The sequence below is a fragment of the Pseudorasbora parva genome, chromosome 22 (genome assembly GCF_024679245.1).
Source record: "Pseudorasbora parva isolate DD20220531a chromosome 22, ASM2467924v1, whole genome shotgun sequence".
Lineage (NCBI taxonomy): Eukaryota > Metazoa > Chordata > Actinopteri > Cypriniformes > Gobionidae > Pseudorasbora > Pseudorasbora parva.
This window is the reverse complement of record NC_090193.1, coordinates 19,521,830-19,538,365: the sequence shown is the minus strand read 5'-3', so window position 1 is coordinate 19,538,365 and position 16,536 is coordinate 19,521,830. Positions and strand designations below refer to the sequence as shown.

At 37.6% G+C, this 16,536-nt stretch overlaps 1 protein-coding gene across 4 annotated transcripts in view; it reads left to right on the top strand.

Moving 5' to 3' along the window:
* Nucleotides 1–16,536, top strand: part of tbl1xr1a (TBL1X/Y related 1a) — a 326,002-nt gene that overhangs the window by 303,333 nt on the left and 6,133 nt on the right. For all 4 annotated transcript variants that reach the window (XM_067432118.1, XM_067432116.1, XM_067432117.1 and 1 more), the window contains one exon: nucleotides 15,916–16,018. In XM_067432118.1, coding sequence (XP_067288219.1) covers nucleotides 15,961–16,018 — 58 coding nt within the window. In that variant the 5' untranslated portion in view covers nucleotides 15,916–15,960. The remainder of the gene's footprint in view (nucleotides 1–15,915; nucleotides 16,019–16,536) is intronic.

Genomic DNA, 16,536 nt, shown 5'->3' with positions numbered 1-16,536 from the left:
AGAATGTTCTCTACCACTGTTCTTGGTTGTTTTTTGCTCCTTGTAATGAAAAGCCTGGTGACATTTGTTCACGACAGCTTCCTCAACACTGATCACAGTGGGGAGATTTAAAGTACATGGAGGAACTCAGTTCGATGGGAATTAGAGCTGCAACTAACGATTATTTTTTCTGTCGACTAATCTAACGATTATTTTTTCGATTAGTCGACTAATCTAACGATTAATTTTTTTACCCTTTGAAATTTTTCAAAATTCTGTGGCACCCCCTCGCATAAGTTACGCTAGAGGTGTAACAGTACAGACTGCTCACGGTTCGCTTTGTATCACGGTTTTAGGTTCACGTTTCAGTACAGTTCGGTATTTGCTATGTTCAGGGGAAAAAGGACTACTGTCAAATGAAAATAAAGAAAATAAGAACAGATAACTTAAATAGAAGCAGCAGCACAAATAAATACTATTGAGCAAAGATGAGAATAAAATAAACAATGCTTTTCAGGATTTTCAGGTAGGTCTAACATTAGTTTTTAGGTAGAGAAATGGAATTAAGTAATCAGAAGTAAAATAACCACACATTTAACTGTTTAAAATTAAAAAATAATCCTTATTAAACTTACAAAAGCTATTCAGTCAAGAGCAGTGAGTGATGTCTTTATCTTTTGTTTGACATTAAACAGACAGCAGTGAATGCTACTGCCCCTTTAAGACCCACGGATAGTCGTCGTATTTTCTGTATAAAGTTCACTTAAGGCATAGAGTAGGCTATGACATTTTGACATACTTTTTGTGAGTTTGTCCGTTTAAGCACAGGATTTGAAAGATAACTCAATATTTGCGCGCTTTGGGACGAGTGCACAAAGACAGATCTTCTCATTCGAGTCTCCTGGCTACACGGGGGTGATGACGGTGAAAATGACTGCTCATATTCGGACGTACAGCAGCACTCGCATGCGTTTTATAAAGTTTACAAAGAGAGACCGTTTTGCCCACGTTTTTCTTTTATTATCGCTGTTGTTGTAGTCTACCTGAGGAGTCAGCACGTGTATCCATCGACAGAAACATACATACAGCATTATTTTCAAGTTACAACCCATATTAAAGATGCGTCATCAGATGCGAGATGAACCGAAGTGTAAGTGCGTCCCCGCAACTTTTGCTCGGGATCCCGGTTGGGAAACACTGGTCTGTATTGATTGACACCGCGCTGGTTTGTTTAGAATTATATGAGCGCCGTGACCGCGCGCTGCCGCGTGATGAAGGCTTGTCGCAACTCTGTTATTCAACTGCTCTGGTTTTAAAAGCTATGTCATACTAAATGCGCCAAAATGCAATAAAACTTGTTTTACGGTCGAATGCAACGCGTGTGTGTGAGTAGACGCGCAAAAGGGCGGAGAGAGAAGTTAAGGAAATGCAGCTAAACGAATATGCGTGCGTCTTTTAAATAGCGTAAAAATGAATGAATGACGAATGTGGTGGCCGTTATTGATTATGTGGCAGTCCGCCACAAATTAGTCTATGTGTGGGAAACACTGTTTGGCCTCTGTTTAAAGTATTCCCATACTTTTGATATTCGCGGTCTAGGTTTTTGTGATAGAACCAGGAGCAGAAGCCAACATTACGCGAGATGAACGTCTGACACGACGCGTCGACGCATTTCACGAACGTCGACGTATTTCCGTAGTCGACGTCATCGATGACGTCGACGCGTCGTTGCAGCACTAATGGGAATGCTTGCTCTGTGAATGTAGAATTTCAAAGCGTTATACTAGCATATGGATGGACGCTACTGTTCAAAAGTTATTTTCAGCAATCTTTGAATAATAGAAAGTTTAAAAGAATATAGGGGTGTAACGATTCACTCATTTTCTTGATGTATCTCTATTTTCTATTATGTAATTCTACAAATGCACATAAAAATGCAAAATCAAATTGAATCTTACACTGAATCATATCTAAGGCAATTTCCAAAAAGGAAAATTGCCTTAGATCTTGAAATCAATAGAAAAAATCAATAGAAATCAATAGAAAAAAAATCTTGAATCAATAGAAAATGTATGAATCGAGTCACACCCTCGAAAGAACAGCTATTATTTGAAATGGAAATCTTTTGTAACAATGTAAAAGTCGTTACTGTCACTGTAATGCATCCTTGCTGAATAAAAGTATCCATTTCTCCAGTCAGTCTCCAAACTTTTGAACAGTAGTGTATTTTGTGTATAAAACACTGCCATATTCAGACATTTGGGTTGGCTTCACTGATCATTTTATTTCAAAAATGTAGTTCAGTCAGTTAAAAAGATTTTTATTTTCATCAGACAAATGCATGTGTCTGTCCAGAGTCAGATGTATCTTGATGCCCTTGTGCACACTTAAAGCTGAGATCATGTATTGCCTCCAGATATCACTAGGTATGAACTTCACACTCAGTGATTATGATTGCTTTCAAATGATTATGGTTGGAATTAGGGATGGCACAAGTACCAGTTCTTCGGTACCAAGTCGGTAATGAAATTTAAAAAATGTGACTATATCAGCATTTCTGTAGTACCGACTCCCAAGTATATCCGGTACCCGCAGCTGCGTTCAGACGCTTCTGTGTTAATCTGAGCTCTGGGCTCCAGACTGTAGCTGAATATATACTAGTCTATGGGAATATTAAACTGCAAAAATAGCAGTTGTATAATTTTTATTTTATTTTAATTATTTAAAAAATAAATGCTATTTCAAAAAAATAAATAGCAGGAGTACTATTTAAATAGTACTTCTGCATGTACTGCTTTTCTATGTGAATGACAGGCGCCGATGCGCGAACACATTCGTGACGCTCGTCTTTGTAGTCTCTGCCAACTGCACTATATGAGGACATGAACGCATGAACCATCACTTCATCAGAATTTACCGTTTCATTTGAGAAAACAGTCATATCATGAACACAGACACTCAAAGGTCTTCACGGCAACCCCTCAACGTGAATAAATTGACAGAATATCTTAGGCTACTGTTGTACAGTAGATTTATCATCTGTAATATGTCTCTAATAATAATAATAATTATGCCTAGATGGGTGCTTATTTTTCACTTGATCTTTGTTATAAACAATGTTAATTTTAAACAGCATACAGCCTTTAAATGTTTTTGTATTATAATGATTATCATCATAAATAATAAACTGAATTAATAATAATCATTGAATTTTGCTGTGGTACCAAAATTGGTACAGATTTTGGTACCGTCACATTTTGATTGTATTGGTACCGTAACATCCCTAGCAAGTATTTGGCATGCATAGTTTTTTTTCTTTTAAACTTTAGCCATATTAAACCTTTGTCATATCCGGTCGGCAAAACTCAGAACACGTCTTCTTTTTAAACGAATGACTTTAGTGCCGTTCTTTTCTCACAAAAAACTGTTAACTACAGAGTCGCGGTCAAAGCCGAGTCGAAAGACTGCCATTCTCCAGCTTCTTGGTTTTCAAGTAGCACGCAGCAGTCGTCATTATGTTAAGCCCGCCCACCGACTCTATACATGATGTGATTGGCCTGACCAGAGTTTGTTTTTTCAAACTCGTAAGCCTGCGAAGAGCTGCTTGATGCCTTGGCTACAAAAAAATTACATTTGCTGCCGCTAGGGTACGTCTAGATTTCAAGATATCCAGAAGTGTTAAAGGGTCATGAAACCCCCTCTTTCAGCTCAAATCCACCTCGTAATCTTTTTGAAAAATGCTACTTAAATGGGCGTGCATGCCCGTGAAAAGAGGGGAGGGGGTGGGTGTGGCAGAGCGAGGCAGGGGAAGAAAGAGGGGGGCGAGCAACTGTCATCTATCAGTGCAGAGCAGTGGCCCATGCCAAATCTCAACAAAAATATGGGGTTAAACGTAACGAAATGCAGGATTTTTAAAGCTGGCAAAATTAAAGTCCAATAAAATACACTGACAACCGTCTGTTTGACCATTTAAAGTAACCGAATGCCTTGCTACATATATTAGATTAATCGGAATTGTTTAAAATATAGAAATGCATACACAATTATTATTGTCATTTATAAATATAGAATTATGTTTGTATACACAGTATAAATGCATATTTTTTTAAAGAAAAAAAAAATGATCGAAAAAAAAACAACCGTTATGTACATATAGCCGAGATCTAACTTACGTGCGTCCCAGAACACCCATAATAAAGATGGACAGCGACAGTGAAGACTACAGTAAAAGCAGTACAGAGGGCTCTGCTGAGGTGGAGGACTTTTCTCCTCCTGAAACCCCAGGGGAAGATGGTTCAGATAGAAAAGTCCTCCGGACTTGGTACAGCATTGCCGGCAAGACGCAAACTGCGTTGCTGAGCAAAACCGAAGTCCACCTGTCTCCAGTTCTCGTAACTTTCATTCGAAAAATGTTTGTTACACACATAAAGCTTTGAGGTGTCGCTAGTTGATGGCCAACCAACCGCCCGCAGCCAGAGACTAGCCCTGGCAGCATCGCGGGGAAAACCATGCAACACACCCGAATCTTTACACCAGGGAAACAAACACTTAGGACCCATCATAAACTCCTCTCATCTACTCCGTGAACACGTAGACTGTCACTTCTGTCATTTGAAAGAACCACGTGCTGTCATGAATAATTAAGAGACGGTGTCTTCTCATAGGATAAGAAAACTCAGTCTCATTAATAATAATGAGACACCGATGCGTCACGTAGCACTATTAGAGCGATGGTACGTCACAAGCTGTGACGTGGACGCAATGTAGTTTTTAAACCCGGAAGACGAAAATAGGGTGAAAAACATAAAAATTGACCAGATTCCCCTTTTAATTAAATCTAACAGATGATAACATTATGTTCAATGATGTTCAACACACATACCTCTGTTAAAATCTCAAAAATTTAGCTGTAGGGTTTCATGACCCTTTAATGTGAAGGCAACCATTGTCTTATGCGCAAGCCTGTCAGTAGATCGCCTAGGATGTAATTTATAAATGAATCAGTCAGCTTTTTTTAATGGGCCAAAGGTGACAATTTTATCCCTAGTTGCCTTTATCGGGCACTGTTGTGGTTTGAGAACTAACAAAAGCTTCTTATCGTAATCACTAATGCTAATGCACTCAAATCAGAACAATGAATGAGTCTGTGTGTACTGGCACTCTAGCTATAGTAAGTGATTTTGGCAGGTGGTGATATGATGTAACCCTTAGGAACCGCTCCAGCAAGATCATGTTCCAGCAGACCTTTAGGCAGTGCCTGTCCCACATGTGCCAGAAACAGCTCATTCTAAGTTTCTTCATGTGTAAAAAACACACCAGCAGCAGAATCTGGTCAAAGGGGACATTCCTCTATAGTTTCTCTATCACTGTAGATAACACCCCATCCCTGTTAACCGAGTCTCCACAGACCTTGAATATGTTACTCATTAGTCATTTCTGCTGTCCGAGTTGCGGTATAGTGAGTTCCTGGAAACCCTGTCAGTGCACTCGGTTCAAATGCAGATAAATAACTCTTGTATCTGACTGGGGGTGGTTAAACAAATCTGGTATTGATTATTGGCTTTCTCTGAGCTCCAGTGTTGATGACAGTCATTTTTTTTTGCTCAGTCATCACTCAATTTCTTTCCACTGATGTTTGTCAAATGCTGGTTTCCTGGATCTCTATAGTTAACCATTTGAAACACATCCAGGTCATAAGTCACCCCCAATATCAAAAGGTGTGTGTGTGTGATATGGGTATCTTATAGGTGTAACGGTTCAAATTAGGTTTCAAATTAGGTTGCAAATTATGATTATTTTGACAATGAATTGCTTAAAATACATCTAATAACAATGATGCAATAATAATTGGTTCAAAAAAGTATCAAAAGCATTGAATCGCATGGGTTTTATTGAACACTGCTAAAATGCATAATATACATGATATTAACAGTCAACCTGTCCATTATGTATTGCAACAAATGTCTGAAGAGGGCGCCAACAGACTGCGGATTGTTGTTATTATCAAATTCTACTATCAAATCCTTCACCAAACAACATTTCATTCAATTTTCCACTTAATCTTTAACATTGGGCCACATCTTTATGACAGAAATGCTACAGCCACTGTCATTTCTTGAACAAGAACATGTGGACCTCAAAACTTGAAAACTTAAAGCAAGGTTTTAAACTTATATCGCATTGATGTGAAGCTCTCCATGCATGTAAATAATAGCACTGCCAAACGCTGTGAAACTCAAAGCTAGTCGTCAGACTTTGTGCCTTACCAAATGCACATTATTGGAAATCTGAAAAACCCAATACTATAGACACTGATTTGGTGTGGAGAAGCATTTACTGTTTGAGAATGGAGCCGCACTGAGACGCACATAACCTGCACACATTAATTAAAGTGCATATAGCTATTAAACCCAGAGCACATGTTTAATTTAATCGCAGCCTTTGTGAATTCACAGTAGCACAATACTATGTAATGATTTAAAATGGTTTTAATTCATTGTGCAGGCTTAGAATACAGTCTTCTAATGCGGTTCAAGGATTCTCATCCGTGGAATGTGCCACTTTAGGTATTTTTCCGGTTACTCAACAAATTGCATTCAATAATTTTTTTCAAATTGAGTACTCAAATTTATTTGAGGAATCAAGATGGCCCTAGTTCCAATTACTCACAGATTGGTTTTTATTACGTCTTCAGTATGGTTTGGTTTTTTCTACGTTGAGGGGGAAAAAAAACTACTGTCACATAAAAAGGTCTACGATGCATGCAGCTTTCCGTGTGCACACTCAAATGTGTTCTTTCGTGCCGTCATTGAACAAAATGTATATACAATTTTGTGCGTGTGTGTGTGTGTATGTATATATATATATATATATATATATGTATATATATATATATATATATATGTATATATATATATATATAAATTGTGTGTGTGTGTGTTTGTGTCTTTTTACACACACATGTATTATGTACAAAAACTTTTATGTTACCGTATATAAGGTTTAATTTGTTATCATTAGTTAATATGAACTAACAGTGAAAATAATTCTAACGTTTTTTTTATCGTTCATTTATTAATACATTTATTAAAATCAGAAGCTTTATCTTTTAATAATATTTAGTGGATCTGAGCTAATATCAGCATTAACAAAGATTAATAAATATTGTAACAAATGTATTACATTGTTATTAATGCAGGATGTTAACTAATGGACCTTATTATAAAGTGTTAAAGAAATGTTTGCTAGGCTCCAAATCAGCATATTAGAATGACTTCTGAAGGATAATGTGACATTGAAGACTGGAGTAATGACTGCAAATATTCAGCTTTGCCACCACAGGAATTTATTCCATTTAAAAATATATAAAAATCGCAATGTTTTATTTTAGATTGATACATTTTTTACTGTATTTTAATCAAATAAATGCAGCCTTGGTGAGCATAAGAACATTTGTTGAGAAACATTGAGATGAAAAAAATCACACAGACCTGTACTTTTTAATATTTGTGTAATGCGTAAAGAAAATTACGATTTTTCCTTTCTGTGACGTATTTCTATGATAATTAAGCACATTTTCTGGACTGGTTTTGTGAGATTCAGCACTTCTGCGTTGCATTCCTCTTTCCACTTAGCTCATAACGCATTTGTCCTTTAACATACACATCAATGCCTCACCTTTGGTCCATAATGGTGTTGAATTTAACGATTCATAAGAAACACTGTGTAGGCTTTAGTGTGGGCTTCATCTGGCTTACTCATAGTTTACTCTGTAGCTGTAGGCAATCAGCCCATATTTAGTGTCACTCGTTAACAGAGGCAAATGAGTTCATTAAACATCCTCAGCACGTCTCTGTCTGTGCTACAGCACATGAAATTAGCCCTCAGGATCATTCAGTTACAGGATGGTAGCATCGTTTTTCACGTAGATTCATAAACAACATGCAGAGGACTTGCTACTTTCAGTGACAGTAGATTACAATAATTAATAGTCACAGCATGCGTAAGTGTTGGTATGCAAATAAGCAACAATCATTTGTTAGATTGTATGAATGTGTCAATATAGATAATTATTTTCACTTTCATTGAAGTTTAATCCATTCTAGAAAAGAGCTTGTATCATTTGTAGAACATTTCTTTGAATTGCTTTTTTCTTTCTTTCTATGAACATGTCACATTGTTGTGTTTTTAAATGACATGCTAAACGGAGTTCTCAAAGTGCCAGAGCAGGGCAAAAACGTTACGCAAACCCCATGGTCCTCCAAAAACCCAGGAGGTTTAGGCCTTGTCCTCATGTTACCCATTCTTGTTGCCCTCTGTCAAGTCCTGGATTGAAGCAGCACGTCGCCTCCCTTTCGTGCAACTCCCACCTCAGTGCCAAAGATAAAATCGATGATATGATAGTCAACATTTCATTACAGAAATGCTGTGAGCAAGACACAAAAGTGACAGCCACGCTCAGAAAGCAATGCCACAACATGTGCAGATAACCTTGCCTGTTTCTAAAATGTCCTTTCACCCACAAACTTTACTGTTCTCAAAGGTTGCCATGTGGTGTGTACTTCAAACTGAAGACTTAATAGTGTCCATAAATCCTTTATTTCTCATTTTAAAAAATCAAGGTGTGAAAAGTTCAGATATATTAAAACTATATAAAGTGGTTTACAGAGATGCATAATGTATCCAACACAACTTTGAGGGGAGAAAGTGAAACATAGTGATGTATTTCTGCTCAGCTAGTGACACTGGACATATACCTGATGGAGTTTTGCTTCATTGCCACTGTCGCCTTTGGCTTGGCTTGCTCAGTTGGGGACACTAAAATTTCAACTAAATATCCAAATAAATGTAATTACTAAACTAAATTAACGTACTAAATTACTGATCTGCCCACATTGTTGCTATGTGACATTTGAAATGAGCTGATGACATCATCGTTTTCTCCAGAGCAGCTGTACAGCCAAATCAAAATCTTTTGCATTATGAAACAATCAGCATTGGTAAAAAGCGCTATATAAATAAAGGTGACTTGACATCAAACACACAGCAAACGCTAATACTTTTTCATATAATGCCTACCGTATTTTCCAGACTATAAGTCACACTTTTTTTCATAGTTTAGCTGGTCCTGCGACTTATGGTCAGGTGTGATTTATATATCAAATTTAATTCATACTGACTGAAAAGAATAAACATATAGCCGCCAGAGGGCGCTCTATGCTGCTCCTGTAGTCTGCCCCTGAAAAAAATAACTGAAACAGAAAAAAACTCTTAACTGAAATACTATCTTAAAGACAACAACTTAGAAAGACTGAACACAAACAAAATGCATGTAGTAAAATATGCAGCGGAGAACGTTTCACACAGCGTTCGTCTCGCGCGGCTGAGCCTCTCCTGGCAGAGAGTTCAAGCATCTGTGGTCTCGTTCCTTCAGCTCTGGCCATCTTGCTTACAGTCCGCCATTAGCTTTCTTTATTCTTCATTACAGTTAAAGTAACCTCTGCTTTTCGCCAGTCCCTCACAAGTTTCTCACTCACTTCAAACTTTCTTTCTTCTGCTCGGTTATGCGTAGTGAGCGGGCACGAGCAAGTGCACGCATGCGCACGCGGCTCCCGTTCTGCTTCTGCCCTTATGCGACTTATAGTCCAGTGCGACTTATATATGTTTTTTTACTCTTAATGACACATTTTTTGACTGATGCGACGTATACTCCGGAGCGACTTATAGTACGGAAAATACGGTACTTTATTTGTATAACAACAATTCTACCTAATAAGATACAAATATAAGCGCGGCTTACGTCACTTCAGAGTTCCTACAGGTGGTGCGAATGCAACCAGGAAAATGACCCTAGTCCTATGGGAACCCTGATGCCTAGATCCTATAACTAAGTATTAGTTCAATGAATCCATATTTTTATATCCTATTTTTGTATAAAATATGGCATGCAGTTGCTTCAGACAGTGGTAAAAAGCTATTCAAAACATCATTCAATGTAAATTGAAATGGAAAATTTCAAGGAAATAATCAAAAATTATGATTTTTGTCATAATCGTATATCCCTAACCATCACTACTGAAAATTAAACCAATTTTGTTGGTGAAATATGACTCTTTGCAGTTGTCAGCACCTAGTTTTTTTTTGTTGCTTGTAAACGAGAATCAACTTTCACCTACTTATACAGGGTTGGAAATGTGCAGAGTCTTTTGTCCTTTCAGAGAAGTTGCAGAATGACTTTGATCCAAATTTAGTTGGAACTGAAACAAGAAAGTTTAATGATCCCACAGTGCCAGTGGTTATTCGCTTTACAGGTGGTGGGCAGGAAATTAAAATACTTTCTCTGTCCTATCCCAGTTTAATATGCAATGACAACTATATGCAAGCCATCCGTGGGCTGAAGAGTATAAACACTGTGTCATTATTGTAAATGAAGGAGCTGTAATGTGGCGATTAAAAAATTTGTAATAAAAAGCTCCAAGAGGCCTGTGGCGCATATATATATATGTACTCATTCGACCACAGCCAGTGGGATCCGTATTCACACAAAAGAAGAGTAGGGAGATCCATTTATGGCGTGTCATATTTCCACCCCGCCATATTCAGACAGACACTGATGGATCCAGATCTCAAAGTAGGTCAGTTGAGGTGACGCGTTAATCTCGCTGGTCCAATTTGATTTTATTTTCTGCCCTTCGGAGAGTAGGTTGCATCACAAGCAGTTTAGCCCAGCATCTGTCTTAATGGCTTGTGACAGCATTCGCTAGCGTGTGGCATCTAATAAGCAACGGTCATTGTTCCTTTTGGATTGATTGGGCTGATTGCCTTTGAACTCAACCTGATTGTAAGATGCTGACGAAGGCATGTGAGCCATATGCTGATTTCCCCAAAAGCGTCTGGTGAAAACGGTGTTGACATAATTGCCTTGAAAAGAGGAAGAAAAATGGCACAATTGTCTGGATGTGGGGTGGCGGTAGCATGTCTGCTTCAGGGCTCTTCTGTTACATTACCTTGTTTTACAAGTAGCCGAGTGCTTTACTTCTTTTTTCTATAGATGGCAATTTTGACAATAACAAGTCAAGAGTAAAAATAGTATAAAGATTTACATTTTAATATTGTGTATTTAAGTGTGCATTTGAATTTGAAATTCTGAACACATTATGAAAATTGCACATTATTGAAAATTAAATCTAAATACTTGGTTACATATTTAACATTTATATTGTTCACATTTTATTTATTTTTGTGATAATTGCATGTTAAATGTGAAACAATGTTTACTTAATTGACATACAATACGTTAAGGGTAACTTAAGATTGAACATTGGTCTGTGGAGTCTGCTCTGTATTTTCTACTGCACAAGAGGTGTGATCAACGAGCATTATTCAAATGACTCCGTACACTCTGTAATTGGATAGTCCTTCAACCAATCAGCAACAACCTATCATTTCTCTATCCGTCATCGTGTTAAATCCGCCAATAGCGGGCCAAGTGGATAAGCCAGTCTGTGATTAGTTCCCACAAAATTGGAACAGAAGCAGTAGAAAAATGAATGTACAGGTTTCCGGACTGAGTTGCAGGGCGAAATCAAATCAGGCTGGGTTTACCAAGTCTATGTTAAGGTACATGGCTATATAAATATTACAAATGCTAAAAATTGTATGTGACCCTGAACCACAAAACCAGGCCAAAGGAAAGCCTTATTTTGAATAAATAATCTTTCTATTACAGTTTTTTCCCCCGATTGCATGTGAAATAACTACAGTTGTGCCCACTGTCGTTTAGCAATCGAACAAAAACTATAATGTATGATTTGTTAGGACAATATTTGGCCAAGATAAAACTATATAGAGGGTGGACAAAAATCTAAATATTGAGAAAATCACCTTTAAAGTTGTCCAAATTAAGTCCTTAGCAATGCATATTACTACTAATAATAAATTAATTAAATAAAACAAAATACAAATAACAAAAACACTAATATATTTACGGTAGGAAATTTACAAAATATCTCCATGGAACATGATTGTTCCTTAATATCCTAGTGATTTTTGGCATAAACGAAAAATCGATAATTTTGACCCATACAATGAATTATTGGCTTTTGCCACAAATATACCCGTGTGACTTCTGGTTTTGTGGTCCAGGGTCACAAATGTATTAAATGTTGTTAACCAATAACTTTAATATTTCACCATCCCAATATAAATTTTTAGCAACCAGCATGCTATATTATTGCCTTTAATTATTACATTTATGTTTATATTTAAGCTAAAGTTTAGCATATTGGTATTAGCATATCATTGATATTGAGAAGGTGGAATATTAATGTGTTTGGTATTAACTGCTGACATGTTAGAATTATTTTTAGACTTTAGACGTTGGTTTGAACAACCTGCCCAGCCTGACATCGCAGCATTGGTTTAAGAGATAAAGAGTTTGGGGCAGGGCTATCTCTTGGTCCTTTCCCCTCATATCCACATAAATATTGTAATTATGTGAAATTTAAGAGTAATGATTTACATTGCACTCAGTAAAGTCTGTACCAAACTCTTTATCTCTATGTAATATTGCTTAAAAAAAACATGTCAAACATAATCCCCACAATTCATGGCACCTGAGACAGGGTTTTAGTGCTTTTGGGATATTTTCTGTTGTGCTTAATTGGTGGAAGAGGAACACTTACTGTAAAGAGTGTCTGGAGGAATTTACGTCCAATAGTCAGTGTTACACAAGAACACAAGATCTCCAGGCTTCTCATTGTTCACTGAGGCCCTCAGAGGTTTGAGAGGATCAAGTTCACTGTTGTCAAGGGAGACGTGTGAAAAGCCCAACGTACCACTGACACACACACACACACACACACACACACACACACACACACACACACACACACACACACACACACACACGGTGTAATCAGCTTCTTCTGTATTGTTAGATTTTCTGAAGTGTGTAGATTTTCATTGCTAAAGCACTTTCTCCGCCCAGGTCAGTGAGACGACTGCAAGCCATTTGTTTGTTGACTACAGAGGAGTGCAAAAACTGTGGCTCTGTGCTGCTTTCAAAATATGGCTCTGTTTGCATCATCAGCATGACATGTTAAGTATTTATGTATTTGTTAACTCTTTCCCCTCCAAATTTAAAAAAAAAAAGTACCCAGCCAACCACCAGTGTTTTTGATTATTTTCACAAAACGTTATATCTAAACATCAAAAGAAAGAACTGCTTTAAAAAAAAAAAAAAAAATCCAGCTTCATGCATTTTTTTTAATCAACTCTTGAGTATGGGTAATTAAAATAAAGAAAATAATAATAATTTGAGCAAAAGCTGAGAAAATTGAGTATTTGACAGACTGCCTCTGGCTCGGATTCAGAATGATGATCAAACACAGATGGAGTAAATCGAGTCCATCAACACCCGCAGCTTCACAGTACTATAGCAGTACTATTTCATTCAGTTTTGATTTGTATGCTGTTTAATGTTGATGATTTTGTTATTTTACATATACTGCATGTTTCTGCAGCCTCTTCACGCGTTTTGATCAGGAGATTCTGAACTCTTTCAGAAGTCTTGGAAGTCTGTTATAAAATATGGACAGTGTCCTTGACGTCACCTGTAGGTAGCCTGGATAGCTGGAAATGTTAACCGGATAGATCTGAATCTTTTGGAGCCTGTCTGAATTGCAGGCCAGCTGATGAATTGGCATCAAGAGAGACCCGGGAGGTTGCCGCTTGTGAAAACAGAAAATTCTGTTTGGCGGGAAAAGTTATTCATTTCACCTCGACAAATCATTTAAAAACATACTTTTTTTGTACTATTTTTTAATTACACCACATCATTTTTTAAGAAGCAGTAAATATATATATATATATATATATATATATATATATATATATATATATATATATATATATATATATATATATATTATTGTTAATAATAATAATAATAATGTTTAATTAATTAAAGAACTTATTATTTTGGCTATGGTTGCTAATGTATGAAAATAAATGAATATGAATTTAAAGAATTATTCAAGTGTAACAATACTGAATAAATGTCATGTTTTTTTTTATTTTGGGTAGTTTTTTATTTTCTTTGTTACAGATTTTCTTTTTTCTTCCACTTGAAGATGCGTCTAATCACTCTAAAGCAGCAGGAAAATTACTTTTTTTGGGTCATTTTTGACTTCTAAATTCCCCTCTGTGTGGCTGCCTCTCTAAAGTGGCCTGTTATCAGTCTGTAAACCGACAGCCGTCCGTTACACCTTCCACCCAAACCAGTTAAATAGCGTTTCCTCTCAGACTTCCCCCTCAGCCTTGAATAACACAGTACAAACTCTCTCACCCTGAGCGCTTTCACTGTTACGCAACCCGCACCCTCTTTGATTATACAATGAAGATTACTCCACACACTAAGCATCCTCCAGTACACCAAAATGTCGTCCAAGGCAGAGGACGTATCGTGATATCTGCATTCCTGAGGGCGATTTACGAGGCACAGACGGCGATATATCTCATGGAGGTCCCTGTTTGCCGTGACCCATTTCAATAAAAGCTCTTTCTGTGTCACGTCTATGAGGGAATTTCCCCACCCGTGGTTTCTTTACTTGAACTAATGTTGCCGACTGTAAATGCCTGGAGTTCCCTGCTCTGTTTTACAGGCTAGGTGGTCCTGAGGAGCAGGGCTGATTTATTGAAAGGTAGCCGTCCTCCTCGGTATTGACTCGGCTGCTCGATAATATAGATGAGCACTCTGCACTGTTGCAGGGATTTAATTTGGCTATGCTGTGAGATAAAACGCATCGATTCGCTGGCACTGTTTGGCCTGATTTGATTGGATGCTGCAGTATCTCTGTTATCTGATTGGCTTTGACACACTGCCTTTTGATGATGCTCCTATTTGCATACTTTTGCAATGGCTAAATGTTTCTCAAAAACGAGCTGTAGTCAGTTAAGACGAGAACAGGTAGGTGTTACATCACATGACGGCACCGTCTAGAAATAGAATAAAACCTCATTGCTCAAAAACGATCACAAGCAAGAACCCCGAGGAGACGAAAACCATCCCTCTCCCAAACAAACCACATCCTATGACTGCAAACAGCGAGTGTAGGGGAAACACTTTCCACTTCACTTCTCTGTATAAATGAGGATGTGCTCTGGAATGGTGGACACAGAGGTCGTGAGGAAATGGGTCACTTTTCAGAATTAGCCCACTTGTGGTTACACAGCGTTTCGGTGGAACTGAAAATGTTTGTGCTCTGTGAAGTCCGATGCTGAGCAGACGTCTTGAATTATTATATAGCGTATTATTTGATTTAACCACACTAAATTGTATATTGTCAGTGTCTTTGAATCAAATGTTTTCTTGGTTTTAAATCACAATAAATTGAACGATTTAACTATGCGAGGACCATCATCTTCAGTGTCAAATCTAGGTCAGTTATAATTTCAAGTAAATGTTCTTGTGCTACAAAATGAAATGTATCTGTAAGTGTAAACTGACTTTTTCCCAGCTCTGTAATGCCAGTGCCACAATGAATCCAAGTGTCAAACTCAAGTAAACAAAGGTATTTTGTAGTAGCTCTCATGTAAACATTTTCAGTGGCATATGCTTCTACTGCTCTGCAGGTTTGGTGCAGCAGCGCCCCCACAGTGTAATGGCTACTTTAAGTACTGCAACTTGTTATTCAGCCATGCAGGGCTGTGAAGCCCTCAGTAACCTCTGGCAGGATAGTACACACTCAGGTTCCTGCTGACAAAGAGAGCTTTTACCCCCTTATTGCACTGTAAAATATGTTTTTTTGTATACACACTCCCAAGTCTCTTGAGTGGAAGGCAGAAAGCCTGGCGACTTCCATACGTCTTCTGTTGTTGTTTAAATGTCATTCTGTGAGATGGCTTCTGATATAGTTTTTGTATTTTCTCTCTCAGGCTTGTGTCCTGTGTGCTGACCTCATGGTGTAAGCAGGTGTGAAGATGAGTATTAGCAGCGATGAGGTCAACTTCCTGGTGTATAGATACCTGCAGGAGTCAGGTAAGTGCAGATTAAAACAATGAAACGTCCCAAATCAACACTTCAGAATTGTGTCCAAACAAATGCATACAGCTCTTAATTAATAATGCGTTATATATATTTATATAGAGCTTTTCTTGGCGTCTTTCTTGGAATGTCCTCAACAAGGTCTTGTCATCATGACCGTTAATAATGACCAGGAGCTGTTATGTCCAAAAACGACCAAAGAAAAGAAAGTATAATCAAAACAGGCCACATGTCTTTTGAATCCACATGATGGCTCCTTTATGGCATTAATTGCAAAACAAATGTATTATGTCAAATAACAGCATGGGGGGGTTATATAAAGCATAATTTCATATCTTGGCAAACTATTCCTTTCACTCATTAATGCAGATCACTCGTGTATCTGTCACCAAATGTCCTTCGTTTGTGTTTTGGGACACAAGCCGTTATCAGCATTGATGACAGTAAAACACTGTTCACAGGCAGGGCGTTGTTTAAGGGAGCACACATGATACTCTCCGCTGGAGAGAAAG